The sequence below is a fragment of the Pseudochaenichthys georgianus genome, chromosome 20 (assembly GCF_902827115.2).
Source record: "Pseudochaenichthys georgianus chromosome 20, fPseGeo1.2, whole genome shotgun sequence".
NCBI lineage: Eukaryota > Metazoa > Chordata > Actinopteri > Perciformes > Channichthyidae > Pseudochaenichthys > Pseudochaenichthys georgianus.
The window spans coordinates 16,027,786-16,055,447 of record NC_047522.1 but is presented as its reverse complement, the minus strand read 5'-3'; the positions used below and the strand labels follow the sequence as shown (position 1 = coordinate 16,055,447).

The following is a 27,662-nucleotide window of genomic DNA, read 5'->3' as shown; positions in this document are numbered from 1 at the left end:
GTTGGGAAGAATACAGGCATTTTTTTAAGTTTGAGTGTTAGAATTGCTTTTATCAGCCAAGGGAGGCCTAATTAACTTCTTGCTACTAAGTGAAGAGAAGAATAGACACTGTTGATGTTGTCGATTGGTATAACATAAAAGTAGGGTTGATTGTTAAAAAAACAATGAAAAAAAGCGTATTTGTATTTACAAACTTGCCTTCTCATTCCATCGCTTTTAAAATCGCTTGTAACAGAGACCAGAGTACTACAGTGAATATGTACTGCCCTCCACAGGCCACAGACTATCATTGCACCCAATTACAAAACATGACTCAACATTTTCTACAGACCATTATTGAGTCATTAATCATGGCTACAGTCTCACAGTGCACTACAAAAACTGCAAAGGACTTGATTTAAGATTCCAGAGAGGCAAAACAAATGCTACATTTATTTTTATTTTTGATAAAAAAAAAATCTTATTTACAATCATAGATATGGGAATTTTTTTATGATAATATTTAGTGGTGACATTTTAGTTCAGACGTGTTTTTTTCAGCTTGGCGTTGTCGGCTGCTGCTTTGCGTTTACGTGACGGAGTGCCGGGAGTTTCTTCAGTGGAAGCTTCGGTCAGGAAGTACAGCTCGATGGGCGGGGTGGGTTCCTGTGTCATAGGTGCATAAAACAAACCTTTAACATTGAATCTGGTCTTGACAGATGTCATTCACACGCATGCCATACATGTCAAACTTAAAAAAGAGGGATTTCAATTAAATCTGTTCAATTTTTTTTACTGCTTTCAATAGATGAATAAAACTTACTTGGGGTCAATATTTACAAAGCTAATATAACCACCACGGCCCCTGGTAGACCCCCACACACACAACAACAACACAGACTATGCTATAACACCCCCTGTTGTGAAATGACATTACATGTTAGACGCTTTTATCCAAAGCGACTTACATACTCAATACTGTGGACAATCCCCACAGAAGCAATTTGGGGTGAAGTGTCTCAGGGACACAACGACATGCTGACTGCAGTGGGGTTTGAACCTGTGCTCCCCTTATCCCAACACCAAGGCTCCATCCACTGCGCCACACGCCTCCCACGAAATAAAAATGATGTGCAATATATATATATATGCCGTTAATAACTGTGAAATATATACCTGGTCGCTATATCTTCACACTCTTACAGGATGTGTATTTATTTTGTAAATTGTGTAATTATTTTTTAAACGTGTTTCTTTAATATTTTCTTATGCATGCTTCTTAGTTAATATAAAGCTGTCTTTGGCTCTTTTCTTGCTGTAACAAATGCAAATGTCCCCTCTGTGGGACGAATAAAGACTACTTAAGCCTGTTACATATACATTACGATAAAGGGAGGCAAGCCTAGAAATACTCCCCATTAAAAGCTCCACTCACCTGCATGAGGTAGTCTGCAATGTACTCGGGCTTTAGGCATGTGACCCCCTGCGAGGTAGCCTCTGACACGTCCACTCGGAAGTCTCCGGGCTTCAGCCGACTGAAGTCTGCGAACAGGTGGGTGGTCTCCTTGTACAGGGACGGGGAGGGACTCGGCAGGACCTGGGGAGAGGAATTTCATGAGTACGAGGGTCTTTACTATGCATTAGGGTTGCCAGAAACTGACCATGATCAAAATCGATTATTCGGCAGCCCTGGCGAATAATAATCGATTATTCGACCGAAAAAAACAAACTCAGACAAAAGGAATTCCGTTGTTTTCTTTACTGGAACATGTTTAACAGTACAAACAAAATAAACGACAAATAAACCAATATCAACATGATGTTGGTTTATTTTTTGTTATTTTCTAAAGTGCCTGCCATTGCCTTTATTTGGAGATGCGCTATGCACGCACAATGTATTTATTGCAATGCTGCCATTATTAAATACAGGCTACAGCTTGTATTAATAATAGCAGCATTGCAATAAATATTATTATAGCAATTTATTTAGTGCAATGCTAGTATTAATACAGGCTGTAGCCTGTATTAATAATAATAGCAGCATTGCAATAAATAAATTGTGCGTGCATCACGCATCTTCAAATGGATGCACTCAAAACGCATTGTTGAGGTTGAGCTGTGATAGACCAACGTCTTTTCGCAGAGCTTGCATTTAACTTCCTTTGCACTTGTAAGTTCGAAGTAGTTCCACGAGGAGGAACTCTTTTTATATTCCGCTTTGTTCATCTTTAGTCGCACGTGTGAGGGAGAGGGGGGGTGGGGGCGGTGTGTAGCGTGCTGCAGCAGCAGTCTGCTCAGCACACAGGCTTCCTCCAAGTTTACAGTAAAACAAACTGGTGGTGTGACCAATGGCCATTTACAATTATTAATACTATTACTATTATTAGCATTAGTCTATATTTTGGTTGAAACTAAGCCAGAAAAAAAAAAACATAAATAATAATAAAAAAATATATAAATAAAATCGATTTTTAAAAATAATATTCGATTATGGAGACTGTAACGAATATTCGAATAATCAAATAATCACTGGCATCCCTACTATGCATACCTTTTGGCTAGACAAAGATTCTCTGAAAAAGGGCCGCAGTTCACAAGATACTGTCTAAAAAACATCTATTATTTCTTTTAGAAACAGCCACCTTTGCCCTGCCAGACTGCAGTAACCGCCTGAAGCCTGATTCTCTGCTCTGATCGATGTTCAGCATGACCGTCCATCCACTGAAGGCTCCCTGAAGTAAAAGAACATATAGTATATTTTACCACTCCAGTAGTAGATGATACTGTTTTGTTAGCTTTCTGTGTGAGTACCTCCTGCTCTGAGCGCCCTTGCAGGGTTTTTCTCCAGCGCATGGCAGCAAACGCCAGCCTCCTCTGCTGCGAGGTGATGGAGGGCAACGCATCCAGGATGGAGCTGCTGCCCCACTCATACTCATCCTCCTGCAACACACACAAATAGCAATGTCAAATATTTAGGATTATACACTGTAGTAATAATTGAAATGAAGAAAAATGTGGTTGTGTAGCTAATGGAAAAAGAGCATGTCTTAGTTTCAGGAAAATACGACTGTTACTCGACACAGTTTTAATCTCTTATATGCTAGAACTGTAGCTGGCTAATAAAAGACTTGTTAAATAGGAGAGGTGATTGGACTGCAGAGCTCCTCATGACTTCAAAGTCTACTTTTTGAAAGTACTAGGTCATGTTAGAAAACTTAATGTACCTATTTCAGACCATTGTATGCTCAATGTTGATACCAATTTCAAGATAAGATCACAGACAATTTTCTCTCAAAAGCTTTGTTTTTGGGTGAACATAAATGAAAACACTTGTGGTCAGTTTATAGGACAGACAGGCTGACATGCTGCACATTAACCCAACCACAACAATACTGTAATTGCAATGTGAATAAAACCACTACAAATGTGTTAATAGTTGTCTGCTAGAGGCACTGATACAGAAATCTTCAGATCCTGACCTGGATGAAGTGATCAACGGAGCGGCAGGCCTCCAGGTACGAGCGGTGCAGGATCCATTTGCCCGCCGCCATCGCTGCCAGGTACTTCTCATTCCTCAGAGGAGTCCCTACGATGATGTGTGAGCAGCTGGGGTCGAAGGCCTGCTTGTCCAGGACTACACCGCCTACAAGACCAGACGGAACAATGTGAGAAAGCATTTAGATAAGACAAACTGTATGTATTATACATGTATATATAGCTGTATGTTAAAGTGCCGAGTCAGACATTCATCCAAACTGCTGAGTCATTGTGAGCTGGTGTGAGTCAAACATATCCCTTTTCCTAGAATCCAACACATTTTCTACTATTTCATGCAATCAATGTGTCCCTTTATATGTAATGTTTCTCTTTGTTATTGAGCATTTTGGTTGAAAACACTGTTTCAGTAAAAGCTACATTTATGAGGCAATGGTTTATTTGAGAAATCTGATCTCACAGCAGGAAACATCAGCAGGAGGAAATACTCCCATGGCCTGCAGGCAGATCCTGCTTTTTATTCATCAGGGATTATCTCCTCTGACTTCAGGCCTGTGACGTGTCAGAGGACTTACCAAGCTCCTCTATGAGGTGACTGTAGTCGATGCGCTCCTGAGGGCTGAGGGAGGAGAGCTGGAATCTGGGTGGCTGCTTCTCTTCCTCCTGAGAGACAAAGGACCTTTCAACACCAGCAGCTTGTTTGAAAGCAACATACAGTTATAGAGATGCTTCCACTTCTTGTTGATATGTAAATATGGATCTTCACCTGTGGCTCTGGCGCTACTGGAGGGTTGGCGAGAGGGAAGGCGATGCTGGGGGCTTTAGGAGTGAGGATGTCCATTTCTGGCTCCTCTAATGGAGGCGTGGTGACTCTCTGGCCCATGTGCTGGTCGATGACATCACAAGCAGCTGGGAGAGGATACAATGATTTCTATCTTTAGATGCAGTCAAATAATAATAATAATAATAGCTTTTCTAGAAACTCAAAGACGCTTTGACAGAGAATAAAAAACAACAACAAACAAAACAAAGAAAAGTACAAAAAGAGATAAACAAAACAGAAAATAGGGGGGGTGGTCAGTGGTTGAATGCAGTGTATAACAGGTGGGTTTTGAATGCTGTGAGGGAGGAAGAATCTCTGATGGATAGGGGTAGTGCGTTCAAACCAATATATCTTTAGTAACAAGATAATTCTCTACAGGAGTCGGTTGCACTAGCTTTTGTTAAATCTCCTCGTTAACAGACCTTACATGTAATATGTTAATACGTTGCTATACAACATTCATAGCATATCCAATCAAAAGTAATAACACATGTAGAACAGGGGCCTATACTACGAACCTGGTTCAACCTAACCTGGATATGTTTGAGTTAGCCGGTTGGCCTAATCCAAAACATAGGCGCTCTCGCTAAACTGTACTACGACGCTGGTTATCAAGTGGATCGCTCAAGCCAGCCTTGTCCTATCTAGTTAGGTGCGCGTTCACATGAAAGGGGTGGTATCTGGAGCATTCGACCAATCACAAACATGGAGAAGCGTACTGACAGCGCAGCGTCATACTTCCTCAATGAAAAGTGAACTTTAATACTAGTCAAAAATGAAAAGTGAACTTTAATACTAGTCAAAAATGAAGAAGTTAAACTTTAAACATCCATGACTTAAACACTTTATCCAGGATAAAAGCCACATAGCTGCACCTGCAAGGTGACTACAGCTGGAAAAAGAAAAAGTGTTTGAATGCGTACATTAACAGGTTTATGATATCACTGCCCCGTCTAAAACACGATCTGACTTCAATTACATTTGTCTCGAGTGTTTCGTCAACTTAATGTGTTGCTTAAAATAATACTTCTGCATACAGTCTGTGACACTGTGAGTGTTGCACGGCCAGATACGGCTCAGCTGACTCAGATAAGGAGATAATATGATACATTATGAAGTGATATGCCGCGGACTGTACTTAATGTACTCTGATCCGGTTACTTATGTTGTGGCCAATATTTAAGTAAGCTTTCTTAACGCTAATGTTATAATAGTCAGATTGCTCTGAAGATGGGAGGTGATATTCTATTCATGTTCACGTTCACACAGTCGGTGATTTTTGCCGGCCGTCTTTCCTGCGACGGCAGTTTTTCTGTATTTCCTTTCTCCTGTAATATGACTTGATCGCTTTAAACTCCGCACACTGAGCTCTGATTGGTCAGCAGGCGGTGCTTTCACTGAGTTGAGCTCTTAGCCTGCAACCTAACCTGGTCCCGACCAGGTTAGCTGCTTAGCATATATTACCATGGAGATCTAGCCTGCTAAAAAGAGAACCAGCTTCGGATGACCGGAAAGCCGGAGTTTTCCCTGAATTTAGCCGGCTAAGCGAAAATCCTGCTTCGCAGTATACCCCCCAGGTCTCTGTAGCATGACAACCTGTAACATACATTTAAAAAACAAAATGTAGGAAGCCAAATAATGTTTAACTTTACTGCTAATCCTTTGTACACACACACACACACACACACACACACACACACACACACACACACACACACACACACACACACACACACACACACACACACACACACACACACACACACACACACACACACCACACACACACACACACACACACACACACACACACACACACACACACACACACACACACACACACACACACACACACACACACACACACACACACACACACACACACACACACACACACACAACCAAGCCACATGATTTTGACATTAAAGCAAAACATTCTAAAAAAGCATTATGATAAGGTGTCATGTCAAACATATTTCCTATTTCATTTAAATTCTACTACTTCTGGATCCAAACTGGTCGTATGTAAGCAGGCGTCACGCAACATTACCCGTCATTTGGTTCAATGTTACAATTACACCTGGTACCTTTAACTCCAAGTGATCTCAATCCACAGTGTAAATGTCCACTTACAGTAGACGCCACACGTTTCTAACTAGGTTTAAACTTTGAACAAATACTTGATGTAAGAGGCTTTTGATCTCTTACCCATCTCCACCAGCTCAGAGTCCGTCATGGAGTCCCTGAGCACAGAGACGTGTTCTGCAGGGGGAGGAGGGGGAGGTGCGAGAGGGTCAGAGTATTGGGAGGGACTCCCAGGCCACTGCAAATTATCCGCCAGCTTGGCCCTCTCCTCCCGCGCCGTAGGGTCATCCCAAACGATCTGTTCACTCTGAGATGGCTCCGTGTTTATGTCCATAGCTGCTTCTCTGGAGACCCTGAAAACAGGACAAAGTGAGACGAGGAAGTGTGTGAATGGATTTTATAGCATAACAACAACAACAACAACAACAACAACAGCTATTAATTTTGTTAGAAATGGCCGAAGTTTGAACCCCTTCTTACCTCAGAGCTTCCAGGGTACGTCGGCTCCCGCAGCGTCCAAACCGATCAGGAGTCTGGGGGCCCGAGTCGGCCCCTCCTGATCCCACCCTGCTGAGTCTGACTGATGTCCGCCTCCCTGTCGTCAGCTTGGTGGCCGACATGATCTCCTGGAGCTGCTTTTGAAGGTTCACCCTCATTTCTAGAGTCTCTGAAACAAGATGATAATCACCCACAGGAATCATCATGTCAATGGGAAAAATGTGCAAGAAGCTTTGTGAAAATAAAGCTGAATAAAAACACCCACCAGTTATTTCTGTAGTATCATTCATCTCGTCTTGATTTACGCTTCCATCACTTACGCGGCGTAATGGTGTGGTCTCTTCTGGGGCAATGTGTTCACTCTGAGGGTCATTTCATGAAAAAGAAAAGGTAATTAAACGGGCAAACAGAAAGTAATTTCGCCTTTGCACTTCTTCATTAGATTACACTAAAAGATAAAATATCAATTCCCAGCAAAACAGTATCCATTCCTGAACCTTAAAACAATATTTAGCAATAATTAAACAAATGACAAGGAATTGGCTAAAAGATAATAACTTAATCAACTCACAATGGAAGAACCTAGTAAATGAAATCTATGGACACCTCTGAGAATTAGAAACCAAATGCATTTCTTTGAGGAAAGATGGGGAAAATGGGTAAAGTATAGAACACTATAATGAAGATTTATAAGGACCATGAGGTAAGAATTGACAATTAATCTGTACCCGAGTATTAATATTATATCCATCCTTCTATTTGTATTATTATTATTATTATTTCATTCCGGATTTGCTAACTGTTATGTAGTTAATTTATGTATCTATATGTGTTTATTTTGTTATGTATGCTTCTTGAATAATTTCTTAAAATGCAAATAAAAAATACAAAAATGATATTTAAGGCCCCAGACTTGATTTGACACATTTAAACCCACCTTGCTGTCCTTGGCCTCAGCGATGTCTTGGAGTTGTGGTCTTGTGAAAGGTGGAGACCTCTGAGAGTTGTTGGGCACCTGGCTGAGGGTCAGGCTCATCTTGGGGTTGTAGGTGAACGGATACAGAGACTCTGCGACATGCCTCTGCTCCTCAGCACACTGCACAGGAGGACCAATCAGAAAACAGAAGTTTATCAAAGCAGCAACAATAATTAATTAAATGAATTAGGGAGGGGAAACATAGCCTCAACTGCGATCTGTTTGCAAAATGATCACATCAAAGCTGTTTTTGATGAAGTATTCTGCTTTTGTTTATGGGATTATAATTATTCACCCCCGGTGAAATGTGCTTCGTGAATTTAAATGGTAACGTACAAAGCATCGCCTACAACCACGGAAATAACATCCTAAATTAAATTAAGTGTTCAGTTTATGCATCTTCTTGAGAGTACAAGACCTGAGGACTCGACTTCAATCGTTTTCCCCAATCCTTTCCTTAGTTTTAAAGAACTGGCTTCTCTCTTCTTTTTTTAAATGTATTGCAGCTCAGTGAATTGAAGACCATGATGATACTGATATTAAATGCTTGTCTGTATATTTTTGCGTGATCTGACAGATCAATTTCATGTTTAAGGTGTTCTCTGCCTTTTTCCAAATGCATACCCTCCTCTAGATCAGTGTTTCTCAAACTTTTTCATACCAAGGACCACTTAACCAATAAAAAAACACTCACGGACCACCTCACTCCACACATATCCAAAACCAATAGGCCTGCTTACCACTCCAACAGTATATAACAAATTACAGCCTAATAATGGCAGCTTAACCTTCTCTATATCGCCTCGTTCACACATTAAATCAACAATGCAAATACAACTACAGATTATATAAGCATTTAAAATGCTCAGCTTTTACACCTCTTATGAAATGTAGACTACATTTATTACGGAGTTTATGTCTGAGCCAACAGACTCACAGATCGTTGGCTACTGAGAGGTATGCAAAATACACCGCATGTAGTACGACACAAACCTCTGCTGTGGATTTTCAAAACAAAATATAGTAAAACTATGGTCGCAGGCCCAAGTTTAACTCTCTGAGGTCTAAGCCATTTTTTCACATGTTAGGCTCGCCTGGGCTTTTTTTGTAAAAATGCTATTAAAACAAGTAATAGGATATGAAATATATTTTTCAGGCAATAATGGCAGATGTTTTTACTTCTCAAATGGTTTTTTATTTTACTATAAACTGCATTTTGAAAACTGGCCTTTTTCCGCATCTTCTGTGACTTTCTAAACTAAATGGTTAATCAATTAAACTCACAAAACTACCAATCACTAGTTCCAAATCTAAATCCTCTTAAGCTGTGAATGTATAAACTGCGATGTGTGAATATAGTTGTATGCAGTGCATTTAAGAGAAATGAATTCACTTGGGATGATATTTATATTTGCTGCAGGGAAACGTACCGCCTCCAGCCAGTACTGGGAGACCACATGCAGTCCTCTCTCCTTCACCCCTCTGTATTCCCGGGTGTTGTCCCCCACTCGGCCCTGGTAGATGTAGTGTGTCACTGTATCGTCACAAGCCCACCTAAAAACAAGTCGAAAGAGATGGTTGTGATATTTTAATCTGGGTTCATTTAAATGAGAATAATGATTAGAGCCATCAACAGGGTTCATGCACTTTTTCACCAATGATTTTCCATGACCAAAAACATTACTCTCTCAGCGGTACCACTGAAAATTAGGGATGCACGATATTGGTTTTTTGAAACCGATACCGATAACTTCCTGCTTCTCAAGACCGATACCGATAATAATATAATATATATATATATTAAATGTACCTGTAGTTTTTGCACACCAAAAAGACTAGTAGTGAGCAAATGACATGAGCATTACTACTATGAACAAAACAAAGCCAAGAACAGTTTTGACTCTTCAAAGTGACCATATTTATTTTCCCAAATAAAGTTCTTGCCTTTTTCAAAAGCCTCGTCGATAGGTAAAAGCCCCGGTGCCTTTGCAGCTGGCTTTGGAGTCGCCGCTAGTTTAGCAGCGCAGGCGTCTTCGTACGCTTTTAACACACCATCGTAGCGATGGCGATGTTTCAGGTGACTAATCAGGTTGGACGTATTATAGTTCGTTGCCTTTTTCCCTCCTCGTGGAACTTCTGCATTGCATTTGTTAATACAAATAGCAAGCGAACTATCTAACTCTGAAACTTTGAAATAGTCCTATACTACCGACGACATGTTTGTTTACTGTCCTGGCTTCACGGCCGCACACCATTTACGTCACAGCCAGGCATGAGTTAGGGAGCGCTGGATTTGTGAAAACTCCCCTCTTCCTAAACCATAATACCACAGTACTGGCAAAACGGGAGGAGCCGAGTGAAAAACAAGCGCCCCTCATCCCAATCCACCCACACCGCAGTATTTATTTATTTTTTTTACCCCAAAAATATATTGTATGTTATCGGGGCTATTAATACGTTTATCGAGTTTATCGGGATGACGTCATAATTCCTAATATCGGACCGATAATTATCGTGCACCACCACTGAAAATAGTTTATTTTAACATGGAACAGGAAAATAAGGTCTGCATATGAAACATGTTGTGCCTATCTAAAACTAATCAAATAGGAGGCTTACTAGCTTCTTCAGGCTAAAGCAACTAAAATCTCTCACCGGAAAAATACCTCGACAGTTAAATGCCATTTTACGTTTCATTACTATACGATACAGTATTTATTATCATTATAGTATTACTATTTCGGCGATTAGATAAAATATAAATTATATTTGATGCAACTTTAGTTACATTTCCGTGACTTTTCTAAAACTTTGGGAAACATATTGTTTTCCATGACTTTTCCAGGTTTTTAATGACCGTAAGAACCCGGCATCAATATTACTGAACACTTGGGCACATAAGAATTGTTTTATTTAATACTTCAATTATTTTTTAACCCATCCTCTTTAAGTTTACAAAAAGGTGTCAAATACCTGAAGTCAGCTCCGAGCGAGGCAGCGATGGCGTTGAACTCTCCCTGCATTTTGCTCAGCTTCTTTCCCACACAGATCACAACGCCAGCCAGAGGACCAGATTCCTTTTCTGGGACCTTAGAAACAATTAAAATAATACGTTTGTTTGTACGTTATGTCGAGAGTATATAGGTTAGTCTCATTTTCTGCAATGAGTGAGAGGTTGGCAAACAGGCATATTGTGTTTTTAAGTATTTCAGTTGACCTGCTTCTCAGTGGTCTTGGTAAATACGGGGCTGGCAGAAATGGCTTGCATATCTGACGCGCCGGTTCGGGAGCTATTGGCAAGAGCCACCTTCAGGTTCCTGTTGATGACATCAGTCAGCGGAGTGTCCACCCTCTCTCCTGGTTTGGATCTCCCCCCTGGAGTCTCCAATGCTCCTAGTGCGTCCTGAACAAAGATGATGATGATGATGATGATGATGATGATGATGATGATGATGATGATCTCATTGCTACAAGCCTTTAGCATAAAGAAAAAAGCACTTTCTACTCTGTGGGTTCCTACCTTAACGTTGAAAGAGGGCCTGAACAGCTGGTCTCTGCTGAGGAAGCGGGAGGGGGTGTCCAGCTGCAGAGGGGGTTCCTTCTGAAGCGGGTTCCTTCTGCCGCCTTCCTTGCTTTGTTTGGGGGTGCTGATGTCAACTTTGGGCTTCATCTCGTCCAACACGGAGCGGAACACTTTGCTCTTGAAGCGAGCCAAATCCAGTGGGGTAACGGCCTTACCGCTCTGGACACCCAGCAAAGGGATCTCTGGGGACAAACATGCTGGGGGGGGCATGCTTGGCTTCTGGGACCCACCGACAAAACTCTCATCTTCCCTCTCTGTAGAAGAAGAAAATAAAATGATTGTCATAACAAAAGAAACAATGAAACAGTCGGCCTTAAGTTATACACAGTCTAAGTGCTGAAAAATCTAAACAAAATTGAATATTTTCCCACTTAAATATTAGATAATTAAGTTGTGTTACTTAAAAACACCTTGCAGAATTCAAATGATCATACCAGTAAGTCGGTAATTCATTGGAATTGTATTAACGAATACAAATAAAACATGCATTTAAATCCAGATATAAGCTTTATTCAAGACTCTTTTCTAACCCGGTGAGGGTGGCAGGTCAACTAGGAACCTCCCCTCCTCTGCCCTCCTGCCGGTCCGAGCAGATTCCAGTAACCAGTACATGGTGACGGCTGGAAACCCCCATTTCTTCGCTGCCTGGTACTTTGTGCCTTCAGGGGTCTGCAGCACTAGATGGGAGCTGGCCAGCATGCCTTTCTTCTGATTGGCCAGGCGCACAAAGTAATCCTGGACACTGGAGGAGGGAGGGAATAAAAGAAGAAGATTTAACAATAGGCAGGGAGGAAGGAATCGTAAAATGTATTAGAGAGAGAAATATATTGGGTTCCAAAAACATCTGCATATATTTAGCTAACTCAATATAATCGTACTTTGCTCCCAGGTGCTTGGCCAGCTCCACCAAAGACTCCCTCTCTGCTCCTGTGAACTGGCTGACAGACAGAACACAATCTTTGAGAGGAAGACGTCCGTCCATCACAGGAACAGCTGTGAACAAAGGGTTGGAGGACAGCGGCAGAACACTCTCCTTTTCCACACACATGGCCTAAAAATGTACAAGAGCAAAGCATACATGAAGACTAAAGAACAATACAACATGAATTGTGTAAGTCTGCTACAAAATCATATTTTCCCAGAGCCCAGGTTTTTTGCAAACATTAGACCTAAACTCAAATATATTCACTTTCAAATTCTATTTTCATACAATGTATGAAATATAGGTAAGCAGCAAACCCTCACATTTGACAAGCTGCAACCAGAAAAGGTTTAGTATTTTATCCTGATAAATCTACCTAAACAATAAATGGATTATCAAAAAGTGTGGATTTTCTGTCAATACATTAATTGCGCCTAACTCATGTTGCCCCAAAAAACGAAAAAAGCAACAAAACAAAAACCTTGATTAAAAGAAGTTTAACAAAAAATAAACATTTACCCACCAGTTGACAAATCAACAGATGACACTATAATTACTAATTATTAAATTACTCATTTGAAGCCTTGCTCCCTACATAGATATTATTAAAACAGTATGACATGGATCTTACCAGCCAGGTATCAGTGACCACCTCGTCCACTGTGGCCTCCACTGAACAGCCCAGCAGTGGGACCACGGCGTAGTCTGCCACCACACGTGTTCGGCCAATCAGAGCTCTTCCTCCGTTTTCTGTCACCAGGACAGAGAGCTGGGCCTCGGCCTCAGCGCCAAAGCCCACGAGAAGGAAACATTTCCCAGAGAACAGTCCCGCCTCGCTGGCTTCATACAGGGTGGAGTCCGGCTCTGGTCCTCTGCTGTGGTTGGGTGCCCAATGATCAGCAGACATACTGAAGGACTTCCTGCTGTTGCCCTCTGCTGGTGGGTGCATGTCCACTGGAGGATGAAAGGAAATTGAAATTAGCGCATTTGTATACAATTATCCTGTAAATCTCTAAATGGTGTCCAATTAAGCTAAGCTAACTCTTTGACTACAGACTAGGGATGGGAACGATTAATCGAATATTCAAAATGATTCAGGAATTCGAATATGAGTTATGAGTATTTTTATTGCATTTTTTTTTTGGGAGGGGTGCCTAAGTTGATACATATTATCAAATGGAATAATTTCTATACTTATTTGAACATGTATTTCTTTATTTTTAAAAATTACAAAACCATTTTTTTTATAGGATATGTACATTCCGGTTAATCGGTTAACCGTTTTTTGGGGTTGAATATTCAAATATACATTTGCTTTCAAATTCCCATCCCTACTACAGACACGTACCTACTGTAGGGTCATCATCCATGTACTGAGAGAGCAGATCTTCCTCTGCTCTTGTTTGCCTGGGTGTGCTGGGACTCGCTGCAGGGGGACCGGTTGAGAAACGGGAGGGGGGGATGTGATGGGCAGGAACAGATACAGAAGGTGTAGAGGGAGGCAGACAGTCTGGGTGGAGGTAGCTCGCTTCTGGGAGTAGACTGCCTTTAGTATAACTGTCCAGCAGCCACTGCACTGTTACTACATGAGGCCTGGAGAGTAACGTACACACAAAATCCTTTTAATGATTAAACATAGTGCAAACCTGCTACATTGCAACAGTACTCTTTAAGCAGGGTTGTGTGTAATTGACTTAGTTAGAAGATATTTGTGGCATTTTTGCATTTGTTTAATAGTACTGCACTAAAGAAACACAGTAAAAACAGAAGAGAGGTGATAGAATGAGGTGTTAGGCCTGATTAGGCAGGTGACGTCATTGTTGTCATTCTAATAAATGTATATTTTCTGAACTCTCATTAAAATTCTCAAAATCTCTAGTAGTAGACACATTGTTTCACCATTATTGAGACGTCACATTTATAATGTTTAGCTACAATATTTTCACTTCATTGGAGGACACTCAATCCAAGATGTTTTTTTCAATGCCAGGATTACATCAAATGGGAACTTCTAGCTGGAGTAATCATGATGTATATGTTTTTAGGGAATTCAGTATTTCATTTGTTGACTGTGAGGCAGTGTGGTCGGCTACCATTCGGAAGGTTGTGGGGGTTCGAGTCCAGGCCTTGTTGTCAACATATCAACGTAACCTTGGGCAGGATACTTAACCCCAGGTTAAGCCCAATGGCGTGGCAAATCTTATATCAATGTGTGTGAATATTAGTCCCTTGAGCAGATAGCACCTTGCACCTATATCAATCCAGTCCATTTACATAGTCCAGCACTTTTTTTTAAGTTCTGTGTGTTGAAAGGTCAAAACAGACAAAATCCCAGAAATCTATTAAGTGAGGATGCAACAAATACAGTGTAAGCTTTGTTGTTCTGACCTGTGTGTTGCCTTGGCCAGAAACACTTTGAAGTCCTGGTCCAGGTCTCCCATGACCACGTGTGTGAGATCCTCACTGGGCTGGTTGAAGCGCAGACCTCCTGCAGCATTCACAAGACGCCGCAGCTTCTCCAGTTTCTTCCCCGGCAGGCCGCACAGATACAGCTGCACAACATTCAACAAATGAGAAATAAGACCACAACTTTTGTCTTTCACATTATCAAGAAATTAAAATGGTGTGAAAGGAAATCCACCCTATATTTAAAGGAGTATTCTTGTTGTTTACCTTACAGCCGTCCAGTATATCATCAGCCGGGCATACGGTGAGATCCAGAGTATCTATGGGGTCAGGACCTTCCAGGCGGCTGACGGTGGCGTTGGTGAGGGCTGTGTCATTTATTGTCATGCTAGCATTGACAGAGATGTGGCTCAAACCCAACAGAAATGAACCTTCTGGAGAAAAAAATAGGGTTCTTTATGATACAGGTTACATACTCCTTATCAGACCATGAGGAATTACTATTTTTTTTAATACAGTAAACCACAAACAAGTGCATGTCACTTAGTGGCTCACCCTCCTTCTTGTTGCTGCCAGTCGGGGTGGACGTGTGTGGTCGAGTGGTCTTTGACGCGTTACGGTCCACAGTGTACCTGCTCTCATCTTGACAAAAGCCCTTTTCTATGCTGTCAAATAGCCAGTGTAGAGACACGCAATACACGTTCCACTTCCTCGCACACTCGTACTTCTGACCTGCAAACACACATAAAGACACCAGTGTTACTAGTAGCACACGCAACGATATAGGCAGGTTGATTATTGTTAACGTTGAACAATGACTAAATAAAAATGTCCTTCCAATTGAATCTTGTTTTAAAATGTTGGCAACAAGTAAAACATTGTGCTGGTATTGCTGCCAACTTACCTGATGGCTCACTAACGATAAGGTGTGTACACTCATTCATTTTCAGCTGACCGGTGTAGTTGGCCCCGTGCTGGTCACAGAGTCGCTTCACCTCTTTCCGCTCCGTGCTGGAGAGGCCGGTCACACACACAGTGCAGCCGCGCAGCACAGGGCACAGATAGTCCTCGATAGGTAGATCTGTATACCTGACAAGACTGAAGGAGGCAGAACAGTGTGTTAATCATCATCCAAAGCCCAGTATTTGTCATATTATTATTTTACCATAAAATTCTCACAATACCATATAACTATTGTATCATTTGATTGCACTTATTTTGGTTGCATTGACTGGAGAACCTTCTTTTTAGATAAATTAACAAAAATCTGTTTTATATATTTCGAAAGTAGATGTGGGAACAGGAATGTCAATATTGATAAGAGTACATACCTGTCCTGAGATTTTTCCCAGCAGGCTTTGACCCAAGTGGGCAGCAGGATGGGTTTAGCCAGGCTGGCAGCTACCAGGTATTTCTTACTACCCACCTCTCCTGCTATGAGGTGTGTGACAGATACATTTAGATCAAGATAGACCTGTCCTCCCATGAGTTGCACCAGGTCCATCACCTCTGTCTATAGAGAGAGACAGACACAAACAACATTGAAAACTTAACAAGACCCTGTCATATAGTTTTGTGTATGGAATCTTTTTCAGACTTTCACTATTAACAGCAAACAACTGAAAATAATGTCTTTGATGGTTTTTTAAGATTTTATCACAATAATAGTTGCTGCTTTCATTAACATAACCGTTTGTTCTACTAGATCTATTCTGTGTTCCCTCATTATTTATGTGATTACATGTTCATAATATCACCTACAAAAGGCAGATAGGCTGAGACAGAGATAATATATCCCCACATCACCAGCATTTTCAAAAAGTGAAAGGGCAAATATCCCCCCATTTGTATAAAATCCTTCAAATGATATCCCTAATCTTTATTTGTTTTCCAGATGTGTGGATTGTGGATGTTTAAGTCATTTACAAACTTGCTGATGTCATTGTCATTTATAGGACTGCAGATTTAAAAGGAACAACAATCTGTAAAGGCTAAGTAAGCCAACCCGTGTTGCTTTATCCAGGCTGGTGCAGGAAATAGTGATGTCAGCCATGGCCATGTTGTAGACGGGCTTCTCCGCTTTGGGGACACAATGCTGCTGCTTCAGGCAGTACAGCACCACCAGTGGACTTACTACACGACAGCCAAGCTACAAAACAAATAACAAAGTGTGACAAAAAGAAGAACTACTTGACATATAATTGCTAATTCTTATTAAATACAGGGTACCGGCCTACCGGGTTACTTAGATGTATTAAATATTGGGTTAGACCTTCTTGCAATGCAGAAAGGCTGGGGTGGTGAAACTGCTGAAGACAAATAGAGACTTGTCCTTTTGGTCCATTTGTAAAACAGCATCTTCATCGATTCTTTTCAAGTACTTGTCAGACTGCAGCTCCAAAATGGCCTGTGTAAAGATGAGGAAAATACCATAATTCACGGTAAGCAAAGAGACAGCAAAACAGTGGAAACAATGCAATTATCAATAAAAGATTTGAGAATGGAGTTTACCTCATAAGCCTTGACAGCATACTCTGTTTGGTGTGTTTTGCTCTCCACAAACTTCACAATGAAGCCTTCCTTGTCTCCTTTGGACATGGTGAACTGAATAAGAAACTGACTTGACGTTAATGTTGGATGAAATAATTTAGCAGTAACATTAGACAGAATATGCTCTTACTAAATGTGTATAAATACTATACTGGCAGTCAATTGGTACAACGTTATATGTTTAGCATACTAGCAAGCTAGCTTACTTACCTTCTCTTGTCAGAAAACGAAAGAGCCAGTATCGATACTCAGACACTAACTAGTGTGTTCGCAAACTTGTCATTTGAGTACTAGCTTAACGTCAGTATGGCTTGTCAACAAGAAAGTCATCGAAATATAATCGAACGGTGACAAATTATCCAACGCTAACGTTACTTTAAACATAGCCTGCCCTTACAATGTATGTTTAAAGACAACGCATTAACCTACTCGAAGGGAACTGGTTAGCTAACATTCAAACACGCATATATAACGTAAACAATGCTGTACACTTAATAATTACACATATTATCATAAACGAACGGTTATAATTATCCACAGTATTTAACACACTTATAACAACTTTGTAATAATTTAATGATAGCAGCTTGGTACATTTGACAAAAATCCTCTGTTGTTGTTATTCGCGCCAACGGCGAATCTTCCGGTGTTACCTTATAATTCAACCGTGTTGAGTCGGACTAGTGTTCAAAAGATCCGTAGGACCTAAATATTTATCGTTTGATAAATATTGTACAAATAGACAAGACGCTAAACCAACACAATTATACAATAGTTTAAAAACAATTGTAAAAATAATAAAAGCCAAAAATGTCAAACCAAATTAATAAATATAGCCTACTAACTTAATAGATATTAAAAACAATATTCTACGAGAGTCCTCTCCTGTCAAATTGAGAGGCTCAGTGAATTTACCAAAGGACTCTCTGTGTAGATAGTTAACTTAAATTTAGTCTAAGTTATCTCAGTGGGTCTCAAACGGTTTGGTCACGATTAATGTAAACAATTATTTCCGAGGCACATGTTTATATGATCATTATAGTTATAAAAAAATAAGAGAATAAATGAAAAACAGGTATGAAATACTATATGACAGTAAAAAAAGAATAAAGTTTAAAAGGGGAGTGAACATACTATAAAAATACCACTTTACCCCTGCTTACACCTATATGTCGTGAGCTGATTATCGAGCCTTCATTGTAACAGTCGCGGGTACACTGTGTATTTGCGTGGAGATTGTTGCAGTAGAATATGCCACTCTACCTGTACTGTGCATTAATGGAAAACCCTAAATGTTTGAGCACCCTCTATGAAACGTCAAGCTACCACACAGCACCCCCAAAAGAAATCTCTGGCGCCGCGACACTGAGCCTGCAACCCTGTTTTGAAGAAATGTGCGGTGCAAAACAGGCTCATTGCAGCCACTGTGATAAGACACACTTTTTGGCCAAATATCAGCATTTTCTTTCTTTTCATTTTTTTGCACAGATTGCAAAGTGGCAAAGTATTATAATGTATTGTTCTCGCAAAGGGATTGCACAATTGTATTATGTATATATTTTTTTGACCACACAGACTTATGGAGCATTGTTTTATAACTGTTCTAGCAAAGTGATTTTTTTGAAAGGAATGCTCAAATTCATATTGATGTATTTTAATAAACGTTAACTTGGCCCATTACGTGACTATTGTTACGTGTTGGGGGGGGGGCCGACCTTTTTTTTCTCCAAAGGGGGAGCCTGACAGAAAAAGTGTGAGAACCACTGCATTAACCTAAATAAGAGCCATGTTTACACTAGTTTTATCTAAAATAATACTTATCGCAGGCTTTTAGGGGGATGAAAACATATAATCCTAATATAGGCTAACCTACTTATAGTAATTAGGTAATATATAACTTTTTTAATTAGACATTAAAATATGTTTAACCATTTAAATCTTAAGTTAATGGTTTGTCCATTCAAGTTTTAATTGTCTTGTCATCCACATTGAACAATAACATCTGTTTATAATAAAGATTGAACTCAGAGAATTGTCTCTGGAAATAAATATGGCTCCTTAGCATATACATACAAAGCATACTAAAACACATGTTTTAAGATAACTTATTGTGAATATTACTTATTGTAATGTATTGTTTCTAACCTGTTACTTCAACAATTACAAATGTGATCACAAAAGAATAACACTGTGGGTTCCCTTTTATTCTTAAAATTTTATGTACAAGTGCGACAGATTTTATTTTTTTTGAATGTACATTCAATATAGAAATTATATACGTAATATTACATTGAACATTTCACAAATTGCACTAGTCTTTCACATAGATTCATAATCAGTCACTGTCATTCGTCATGTCTTAGCAGAAGCTCATTTCCGGTGGTTATTATTCACTTATAAATATTCTAGTGCTTTTTGCTTTCTGAGGGGGAAGGAGAATTACTTAAAAAAATGTGAGGCAGAAAGTGTAGCCTTCAGAGAGAGAGCAGAATGAACTATGAATTAAGTTTAGAGGAATAAGAGGCTGGACATTTGGAGAGTAGATTTGTGTCAACTTTGTTAGAGTGGATCGAACTGGACCTGACCAAACCAGACAAGACGTCAGCATCACTCAAGGCAGAGAAATCATACACACATGATTTAGATTTTCCATTTGAGAATCCATTGTACAGACTAGTAAATGCCATGTTAATGTAAGAGGTGGATAGGTCCTGTGCACAAATGTGTCTCAAACAAGGCCAAGCATCTTTTGATCATAATTTAGGGTAAGTATAGCCAATTAGGATATGACTGAGAGGATTAAGATAATAGAGAAGAGACAGTTAACCTAGAATACGCCTCAGTCTCCCAATGTCTTTCTCATGAAAAAAAAGGTGGAGTAAAAAATATATTCATACAAAAAGTAAACTCTTCTGCGTGTCATTGGAAGAAACAAGAAAAGAAGCACAGAAACAAAACAAATGTGGTCATCAGTTAAAACTATTTCAAAAGTGTCCATGAAGACTTGAGTGCCCTTTGCAAGGGGAGAGGAGAGTGATTCTGGAGGAGGTGTTGCAGAGATTTTGGTGACGGTCAATGACGGCCTGCTCTCCTCCGGCTTTCTCTCTCTCCGTCCCCTCGTCGGGGAGCTGGACAGTCCCTCTCTGAGCTGCGGCCGTGTAGCTGCAGGGCAGTCTGGGTGCCTGAGCGTGACTGTGAGGTGTGTCCATCAGCTTTGGTCTCCACTGTCGTTGTCCACAGGGGGTGGGACGTTGGGCATTACCGTTGTTCCAGTTCCTGCTGTAAGGTAGCCTGCTACTCCTGGACCTACAGGTGACAGGAAGAGAGATTCAGCGCAGGTGTGACCTGGAGGGATAGCTAATGGTTAGCTACAAAGATGTTCTTAAGACTACTCTATGTATGGAGAAGTGGTCACTACATTGACTCAATTTAATTTCTGTTAATTTCCTGGAACTTGAGTTGATGGATAATGAGCTGCTGGATGGAGATGGAAGGGAAGGTGTTAGGGAATTACATTTAGTATTGAATATGGAAAGGTGGGAATGGAAAATGAAGTGTGGGTCAAGATGGAGGTAAAGAGGCAAGGGATGGCAGTAGGTCAAGGTCTACCTGCATCAGAGCAAGAGAGAGGAGGGCTGTGAGGGCCCAGCTTAGGAGTCTAGAGCCCACCTCGCAGTGGGCTACTGGCAGCCAGGAGAGAAGGAGTGGATACCCCTGAGGAGGAAACGTGGAGGATAAACAGGACAGGGAAGGCAGAGCCAGGAAGTTATAGGTTGTGGAGACAGAAAGGGTCTCTGGTTTAAGTGAGGAGGCAGCCACAAGGTCGTTTTTAGGATAAAGCAAAGCATTAAGGCTCAACATCAGCTCAGAGAAAGGCAGTAGAGGCTTACCTTTTAGACACTGACAGACAAATCATTTCAACAGCCAAGCTTGTTAATCAAATGTAAGGTGTTGTGAGTGTGCCGAGTGTTTTAATATCAGGCAAAGTAAATGGAAATACTTTACCGGTCAAGTAGCCTGCGGTCTGAGACTCTGAGATGAATAGATCGTGTTTCTGGTCTTTGAAGGCACTCCACACTGAGGACTTGGCAAGAATCTCATTCACCTGCAGAGCAGCGATTGGCAAAGAGGTGAATAAGATTAAGAAACAGGATGATGTCATTTCAACAATTAGCAGCACTAATTGTCCAGTACTTTTATTTAATAATCCTGCTGTTCATGTACTCCTATCGTACCTGTTCTCCATACTGCAGACTGCGAGTCATGGACTTGAGAGCCTTTACTATCTGAGCCTTTGTAGCGGAGGGGTTATCCAACGTCTCCAAGCCGATTCCTTCCAGGAGCCTCAGGAGGTAGGGGACCAGCTCCACTCTGAGAGCCTGTTCATTCATAAAATACATTATTCATTCATTTTAAACTGTCAAACATGACCGACCAAACTAAATAAATAAATAACAATGGTGGAGGGGTTTACCTGGGCCACTAGTTCTGTCTGCTCTTTCTGGAACATGCGGTTGAGAGCTTCACAAGCTAATCCAGCCATGTCTGCCCGGGCTTTCATCCCCGCCATGAGGGGGCCGATGGTCTCCAGAGCGGCCATAGAGCGTACACACAGCTACACAAAATAAGACAGCTGTGGTTAGCTATGTAAGAGCGCCATAGTACAGAAAGGAGACAAACTACACAATAAATTGTTTGTTGGCAAATATTAAAAAAGTTAGGGTATGGAAAAAAGAAAAAAGCAACCAAGGCTGAAAAATATCCTGACTTGCTGTGAGACATCTTTCAAATACACTGGCTCCTACAGTTCCCATAATGCTTCTTAGCATCTTTTCAACTGGAATTCATGAATGCAAGATGTAAAACAAGATATATCGAGTCCTGGAAGCAACATTTTAAAAACATATTTGTGTTTGTCTCCTGTGTGTTTGTCTCCTCACCTCATTGTCTGACAGAGCATGTATGAGGCGGATGGAGCTCTTGGGCACGGCGTTGTTCTTGTGGCTCAGTGATGCCAGGACGCGAGGCAGGTGTCCCAGAGGAGGAACCTGGTCAGCCAGCTGGCTCTGCGCGTTGAACAGACACACTGCTGCCGTGGTAACTGTCTCCAGGGCCTCACCCTGTAAGAGACCAGAGATGACAGGAAGAAGGGAAATTGCGAGTGTAAGAAGTTGTAGAATCATCAAATACGGTTTGTGTTTCTCTGTAAAGTAACACATCTTACATTGGGGTTGTTTTTCTCCAGCAGCTCAGTCAGGGTCTCCAGGAGGGACACCAGGAACTCTCGAGGCTTGCGCAGCACCCAGCCGGGCTGCGCAATAAAGATGCGCAGGAAGACTCCACCAACTTCTAGCTCGCCCTGCCCTGCTCCATAAGCCACTGTGAAGTCCTCAGGCAACTAAGCATACAAACAAAGAATGTAAGATCACACACAACATATAGCGGTTTTAATGTTGGGGATATATTATTGCACTTACTTTCCAGTTAACATCAGGATTATCCTTCTGCTGTTTAAAGTGGCTGGAAAATAAAAGAACATAAAAAAAGATGATATTAAGCATCCTATTGGACAGTTAGGGTACTCCAATATTTAAGACTTATCCCACTTCAGACTACTCAGCTGGATACTTTTAAAATAAGGTATTGAATTGGGCATATATCATACTCAAGCATCATCTCCCGGACAGTTGTCGACACTTTCTCCCTTGAGTTGTCATTCCAGATGAGCTCAGGGTTCTCGTGCGTTCCCTCGAATATGTGCACTGCTGCCTCGGCGTTGTCTCGCATGGCGTCCATGAACACACCAGGAAGGAAACGGATCAGCGTCAGACGCACCTGGCAGAGAATAGAATATATGACGATGTAATATAACGCAAGGAGGACAGGACAGTTATTTATCTTTTTATTTCTTTCTATTTGTATTCGTCTCGTCTTACCTTTGGCCCCACTAGCTTATCTGAAGTCATCTTGGAGAAGAGCTCTGCAGTCTGTGTGCGTACTTGCGGATGTGTGCAGTTACAGAAGAGGTCAAGCAAGTAGATCAGAGCACCTGGAGAGCAAAGGGATGAACATGAGCATCCGTTTGTGTAAAATCTACATAAATGTGGGACGAAAAAAATAATAATTACACTGACCTTTGGCCATAGCCTCTTTGACTATTTTTGTGTTGGAAGTCAGTGCATACAGGGTTTCCAGCACCATTTGCCTGCCTACATTGTGAAAAAAATACACATTTTAGTCCACAGACACTGCAATAAGTATAAAGAGGCAACAAGGAGCACACATTGCAAGCAGGTGACTTGTTTTCTGATTTAAATTGTCTTCTTACTGGAGGGAAGTGAGTGCAGCAGCAACAAAAGGTTGGACAACACCAGCGACTCAGCAATGTTGCTCACGCATTCTTGGTTTGATGTGACTGTATTCACAACCTGCAAAAGAAACCAGAATGAGTGAACTGCAAAGACACTAGGAACTACAGTTGTTAGACATCAGCAGGACCAAGATCCTGTACCTCCAAAACGAGCTGCTGTACTCTGCCCGCTCCATGAACCCGCAACAAAGAGAAGAGCAGTTTGAAATGGCCGATGCACTCCGACTCCGAACCTGAAATCATACATAGATAACTGCTTAGAAAAAAAACTGGGTGAGATATCCCAGGCAAAAACATTGTTTTTCATACACAGACAAAGTGGAAGTTGAAGAAGTGTGATATCTCACCTGGGTTGTTCTTGATGACATTGCGGAGAGCCTCTAAAGCCATCTCAGCGAAACGCAGCCTCTCAGCATGCTGCTGCGACTCTACCTTGATACTCTGACTCATGGCCAGCAGAGTGTGGAGGTACTGAGCCTGAGAGCCCACGTAGTCCAGAAGACTGGCTGCAAATACTTTAGGGAACTGAAGAAAAGAGACATGGTAACACATTATGCATTATAAAAGCTTTAAAGTCCATTTGAAAGGACAAATAAACCAAATCGACAATAAAATGGGACAAATAAAAGACACTTAAAACAAGCTTTTAGTCAACACTGCAGTCAATATGCGTAGAAATCAGACAATAAACAATAAATAAAAGCACTTTAAATGTTTTTATTGTACTATCTTGTTGTTACACTCACCTCAAGAGGATAAGTTGGTTGCTCATTGTAGACCCGGACAAATATCTCCCCGACTATCAGCTCTTTGCTGTGATCAGTGAACAGAAACTCTGCTCCAAAGCTTTTATCATTCTCTCCCTATAAACAGACCATAGACAAAAACATGAATAACTACTACTGTTTTAAACTTTGACAAAGTGTATGAATAATATCTATATACCAATATAAATGTATGGTTTTATAAGATGTTCATACCCTCTTGATGTTTCCCTCCTGCTGAATCTCCAGGAACTCCAGCAGCTCGGCTCGTGTTCCGTTGTTCCAGATCAGATACGGGTTCTCCGAGTTGCTATTCAGCAGCTTCAAGACCTAAAAGCACAACATGTGGAGCTCAGCATGGTGTTGGGGATTATGAATGTAAAACATTGACCTCCACCTGCGCAACATACCTCAGCAGGAGATCCTGTTCCCAGCTTCCTTGAGATGTACGGCGACAGCATGGCTGCTAAGCTCTTGCGGATGGTGGGGTTCTCCGGAGGGGTTCCCTCGATGCCATTAGTCTCTGAAACAGGATTGTCCCCGTCAGTGGTGGGGGGGGGCTGGGTGTAGCCTCCCAGACGGCTGAGGGCCACCATGCTGAGCTTGGCCAGGCTGTTAGCGACCTCCTGCTGGTTTGAGTCCTGGCTGGTCTGCACGCCGCTCTCCTCCAGGGTGTAGTCGTAGTTGAAGAGGCGGACCAGCAGGTGCCAGAGCACGCCGGCGTGGTACAGGTGTGTCTGCAGGAAGTAATCCACCGCGAAGGAGCTCACGCACTGTACAGCCAGGGCGGCGGTTTTTGGGAGACCCTGAGAGGAGACAAAGGGGAGAACATTAACAAGCTGAAACTAACATCCTAGGTGCTACATGTAGCATTCACATATATTTCTAAATAACTTGCAAAAACTGCGACCACAAATAAGAAATAAAGATGACTGCAACAGGTAATGGCGGAAAAATAAAGCTCATTTATTTTACTCGTAGACAACTTTATGGATATATTATTAAAATACTTGAATGGATGAATTGGTTGTGCAGATAATGCACTTTCAGCATGTTTTTTTTAATCTTTAGTCAAGCAAAAGAGGAAATCCTTAATGGATACAAAATAATTGTGTGCAATGTAGCACAACAATTCTAGAATAGTGATATGGTTTGAGATCCCAAAAATAATCGTGTCAATGTCAAATAAACGTCGTGGTTGCGGGTCCTCACCTTTCCATAGAACAAGATGTGACAGAGGTCCCTGATGATATTTGGCATTTCCACAATCTTTTCCCTGCATTCCTCGAACTGGGCTGCTACACTGTAGCACTTGCAGATGTGCCCGCACACCTGTGGCACAAGTATTGAAAACAAGTTGTAAGCAATAGAGTACTCATCTCTGGAAAGGAATGTCCCTACAGGTTAATAATGGGTCATTTACCAGAACAGCCATGTCATCATGCTTGCTGGATGCTGTTAATACACCAACACATCGAGAGAGAGCCTCCAGCAACACCTGATTTGAAAAAAGGAAACAGTACATTTTTTATTTAATCACATTTCCTCACAATATTTCACTTAGATTGGTTGATATTCCATGATTTGTGTGTATACCTCGATGCCGCTGTCTCGGCGCAGCTCCTCTGCATTCAGAGCCGAGCAGTTGACGGTGTGGAAGGCCAGTTCAGCAGCAGCCGGGAGGAGAGGGGAGGTTTTGGAGAAGAGTTGCTCATCCTCTGTTTCCATGGTAATTGTTTTGATGAGCATGGGGTAACCCGCGTATTTGTAAGGTTCCAGCTCTGTTAAGACACAATAATAAGGGTGTTCATTAAAAATCTCTAACCACAATGACACACATTCACTCCTATTCAACCCATCTGCATACTGTACCTTGTTTGTGCCGGTTGAACAGGATGCTCTGAGCTTTGAGGATGAGGATGATGTTTTCTGGGTCGGGGCCGTCCAGGATTCGGGCAGACTTTGTGCAAAGGAACTCGTAGGCTTTGTTGACTTTCTCAAACATGTCCTGAAAGATTTGAAAAAAAAAAATATGTGGATGTAGCTACCGTATGTAGACCCTTGCAAATGAATCATGTCAGTAATGATTGAAGTACTTACTCTGCCCTCGGGGTTCTTGTCTGGATGGTACTTCTGCGCCAGCCTGAAGTAAGCTTTCCTGATTTTACTCTCCTCGTGCCTGACAAAAGAAATTACAACTTTTTTTTTAGTCCAAGTGTTTGAATCCACATAATTCAACAACAGCATCTACATTTGTTGTTACTAAACAATTAAGATAATTTAGGATAAAAGTCTAATCAAAGTTGACTCACGGTCCCTGTCCTTTGGGGAGATTGAGGACTTCAAATGCATCGTCTACAGACATAGAGGGAGGCTTTTTCTCCACCTCCCTCTTCCAGGCTTCAAGAGTGTCTTTTAGCAGCTTCACCTGAAGGAATAACAGACGGGGATCATAGTTTTAAAGAAGCCTTTTTTAGACAAGCAGGACTTTGATAAAGATGTAGAAGCTTGAATAAATGAGAACAATTAGGAACATACAGCATCTCGAATGGGCCAGTTGGGGAAGCGGATAGTGTCACACAGATGCCTGAGGTAGTAGATGTTGCAGAAGAGCTCGTAGTCCAGCTGAGGGAAGTTGACCACTGGGATGGGGCAGTACTGGTAGAGAGCCCGCGTGTTGCTCTGCAGCCTGGGGCTGAAGTCAGCTATGTGTCCAGCGATCTTTTCAATCATCAACCGTCTGAAACATAATTAACATTTCTTTAAACCACAAGTTGACTTTAACTGCTGCACTTCTAAATATCTTCTACATTGACTTTTAAAAGACACAATATAATTTGACACAATAGAGACAGATCCCTACCTCATCTCGCTGCTCCAGATGGCTTCAGGGGTATCAAACTCTCCAAGGAATATCTCTGAGAAGCGCTCCGCCTCGTAGTTCTCCAGATAACACACCATGGCCTCGGGCAGCACCGGGCCCAGAACACTACGTTGGACTATGTCCGTACCCTTAGACTAATGGGAGAAACCACAGAGGTTAGATTCAAAATATACTGTACACTCAGTACATTATTATGTTAAAATGTTTGAAAATAAGTCAGATTTACCTCCTCTGATTTGAAGGCTTGTTTCAGATGAGTGTACTTCAGGAACCTTTAAAAAACAAAGGAATGTCTCTCAGTCAATGTCATCATTGCATGTTACTAGT

The 27,662-nt window shown here is 41.3% G+C and overlaps 2 protein-coding genes across 8 annotated transcripts in view; both read right to left on the bottom strand.

Annotated features, from left to right (window-relative positions):
• Positions 1–247: 247 nt before the first annotated feature.
• On the bottom strand, positions 248–17,981 carry topbp1 (DNA topoisomerase II binding protein 1). Of its 5 annotated transcripts, none has more exons than XM_034108899.2 (28): positions 17,912–17,981; positions 17,279–17,371; positions 17,040–17,174; positions 16,773–16,916; positions 16,099–16,280; positions 15,672–15,865; positions 15,323–15,499; positions 15,035–15,201; positions 14,750–14,913; positions 13,710–13,954; positions 12,993–13,315; positions 12,318–12,490; positions 11,970–12,181; positions 11,377–11,693; positions 11,074–11,259; positions 10,830–10,945; positions 9,287–9,410; positions 7,818–7,976; positions 7,146–7,242; positions 6,863–7,049; positions 6,506–6,735; positions 4,241–4,383; positions 4,050–4,137; positions 3,459–3,622; positions 2,791–2,919; positions 2,622–2,711; positions 1,415–1,576; positions 249–645 (listed from the first exon to the last, which is right to left on the bottom strand). In XM_034108899.2, the coding sequence occupies exons 2-28, from the start codon at positions 17,363–17,365 to the stop codon at positions 517–519; spliced, it is 4,524 nt and encodes a 1,507-aa protein (XP_033964790.1). In that variant the 5' UTR covers positions 17,366–17,371; positions 17,912–17,981; the 3' UTR covers positions 249–516. The 5 variants fall into 5 exon arrangements, with proteins under 5 accessions (XP_033964792.1, XP_033964790.1, XP_033964788.1 ...); XM_034108897.2 differs by having other exon boundaries at positions 17,279–17,383; positions 17,528–17,958; XM_034108898.2 differs by having other exon boundaries at positions 17,528–17,958.
• Positions 17,982–19,500: 1,519 nt separating this feature from the next.
• Positions 19,501–27,662, bottom strand: part of LOC117465517 (dnaJ homolog subfamily C member 13-like) — a 29,509-nt gene continuing 21,347 nt past the window's right edge. For 2 of the 3 annotated variants that reach the window (XM_034108347.2, XM_034108348.2), the window contains 25 exons: positions 27,562–27,607; positions 27,315–27,469; positions 26,990–27,191; positions 26,764–26,879; positions 26,552–26,630; positions 26,324–26,459; positions 26,048–26,232; positions 25,875–25,949; positions 25,664–25,783; positions 24,862–25,257; positions 24,668–24,781; positions 24,434–24,550; positions 24,035–24,212; positions 23,829–23,920; positions 23,646–23,745; positions 23,452–23,526; positions 23,254–23,366; positions 22,983–23,152; positions 22,795–22,837; positions 22,542–22,715; positions 22,258–22,437; positions 21,792–21,932; positions 21,553–21,696; positions 21,323–21,422; positions 19,501–20,623 (listed from right to left, as the gene is read on the bottom strand). In XM_034108347.2, the coding sequence (XP_033964238.1) occupies positions 20,526–20,623; positions 21,323–21,422; positions 21,553–21,696; positions 21,792–21,932; positions 22,258–22,437; positions 22,542–22,715; positions 22,795–22,837; positions 22,983–23,152; positions 23,254–23,366; positions 23,452–23,526; positions 23,646–23,745; positions 23,829–23,920; positions 24,035–24,212; positions 24,434–24,550; positions 24,668–24,781; positions 24,862–25,257; positions 25,664–25,783; positions 25,875–25,949; positions 26,048–26,232; positions 26,324–26,459; positions 26,552–26,630; positions 26,764–26,879; positions 26,990–27,191; positions 27,315–27,469; positions 27,562–27,607 (3,349 nt within the window). In that variant the 3' untranslated portion in view covers positions 19,501–20,525. Of the gene's footprint in view, positions 20,624–20,926; positions 21,032–21,322; positions 21,423–21,552; positions 21,697–21,791; positions 21,933–22,257; positions 22,438–22,541; positions 22,716–22,794; positions 22,838–22,982; positions 23,153–23,253; positions 23,367–23,451; positions 23,527–23,645; positions 23,746–23,828; positions 23,921–24,034; positions 24,213–24,433; positions 24,551–24,667; positions 24,782–24,861; positions 25,258–25,663; positions 25,784–25,874; positions 25,950–26,047; positions 26,233–26,323; positions 26,460–26,551; positions 26,631–26,763; positions 26,880–26,989; positions 27,192–27,314; positions 27,470–27,561; positions 27,608–27,662 lie in introns of all 3 variants that reach the window. The other variant, XM_034108349.2, reaches the window with a different exon arrangement.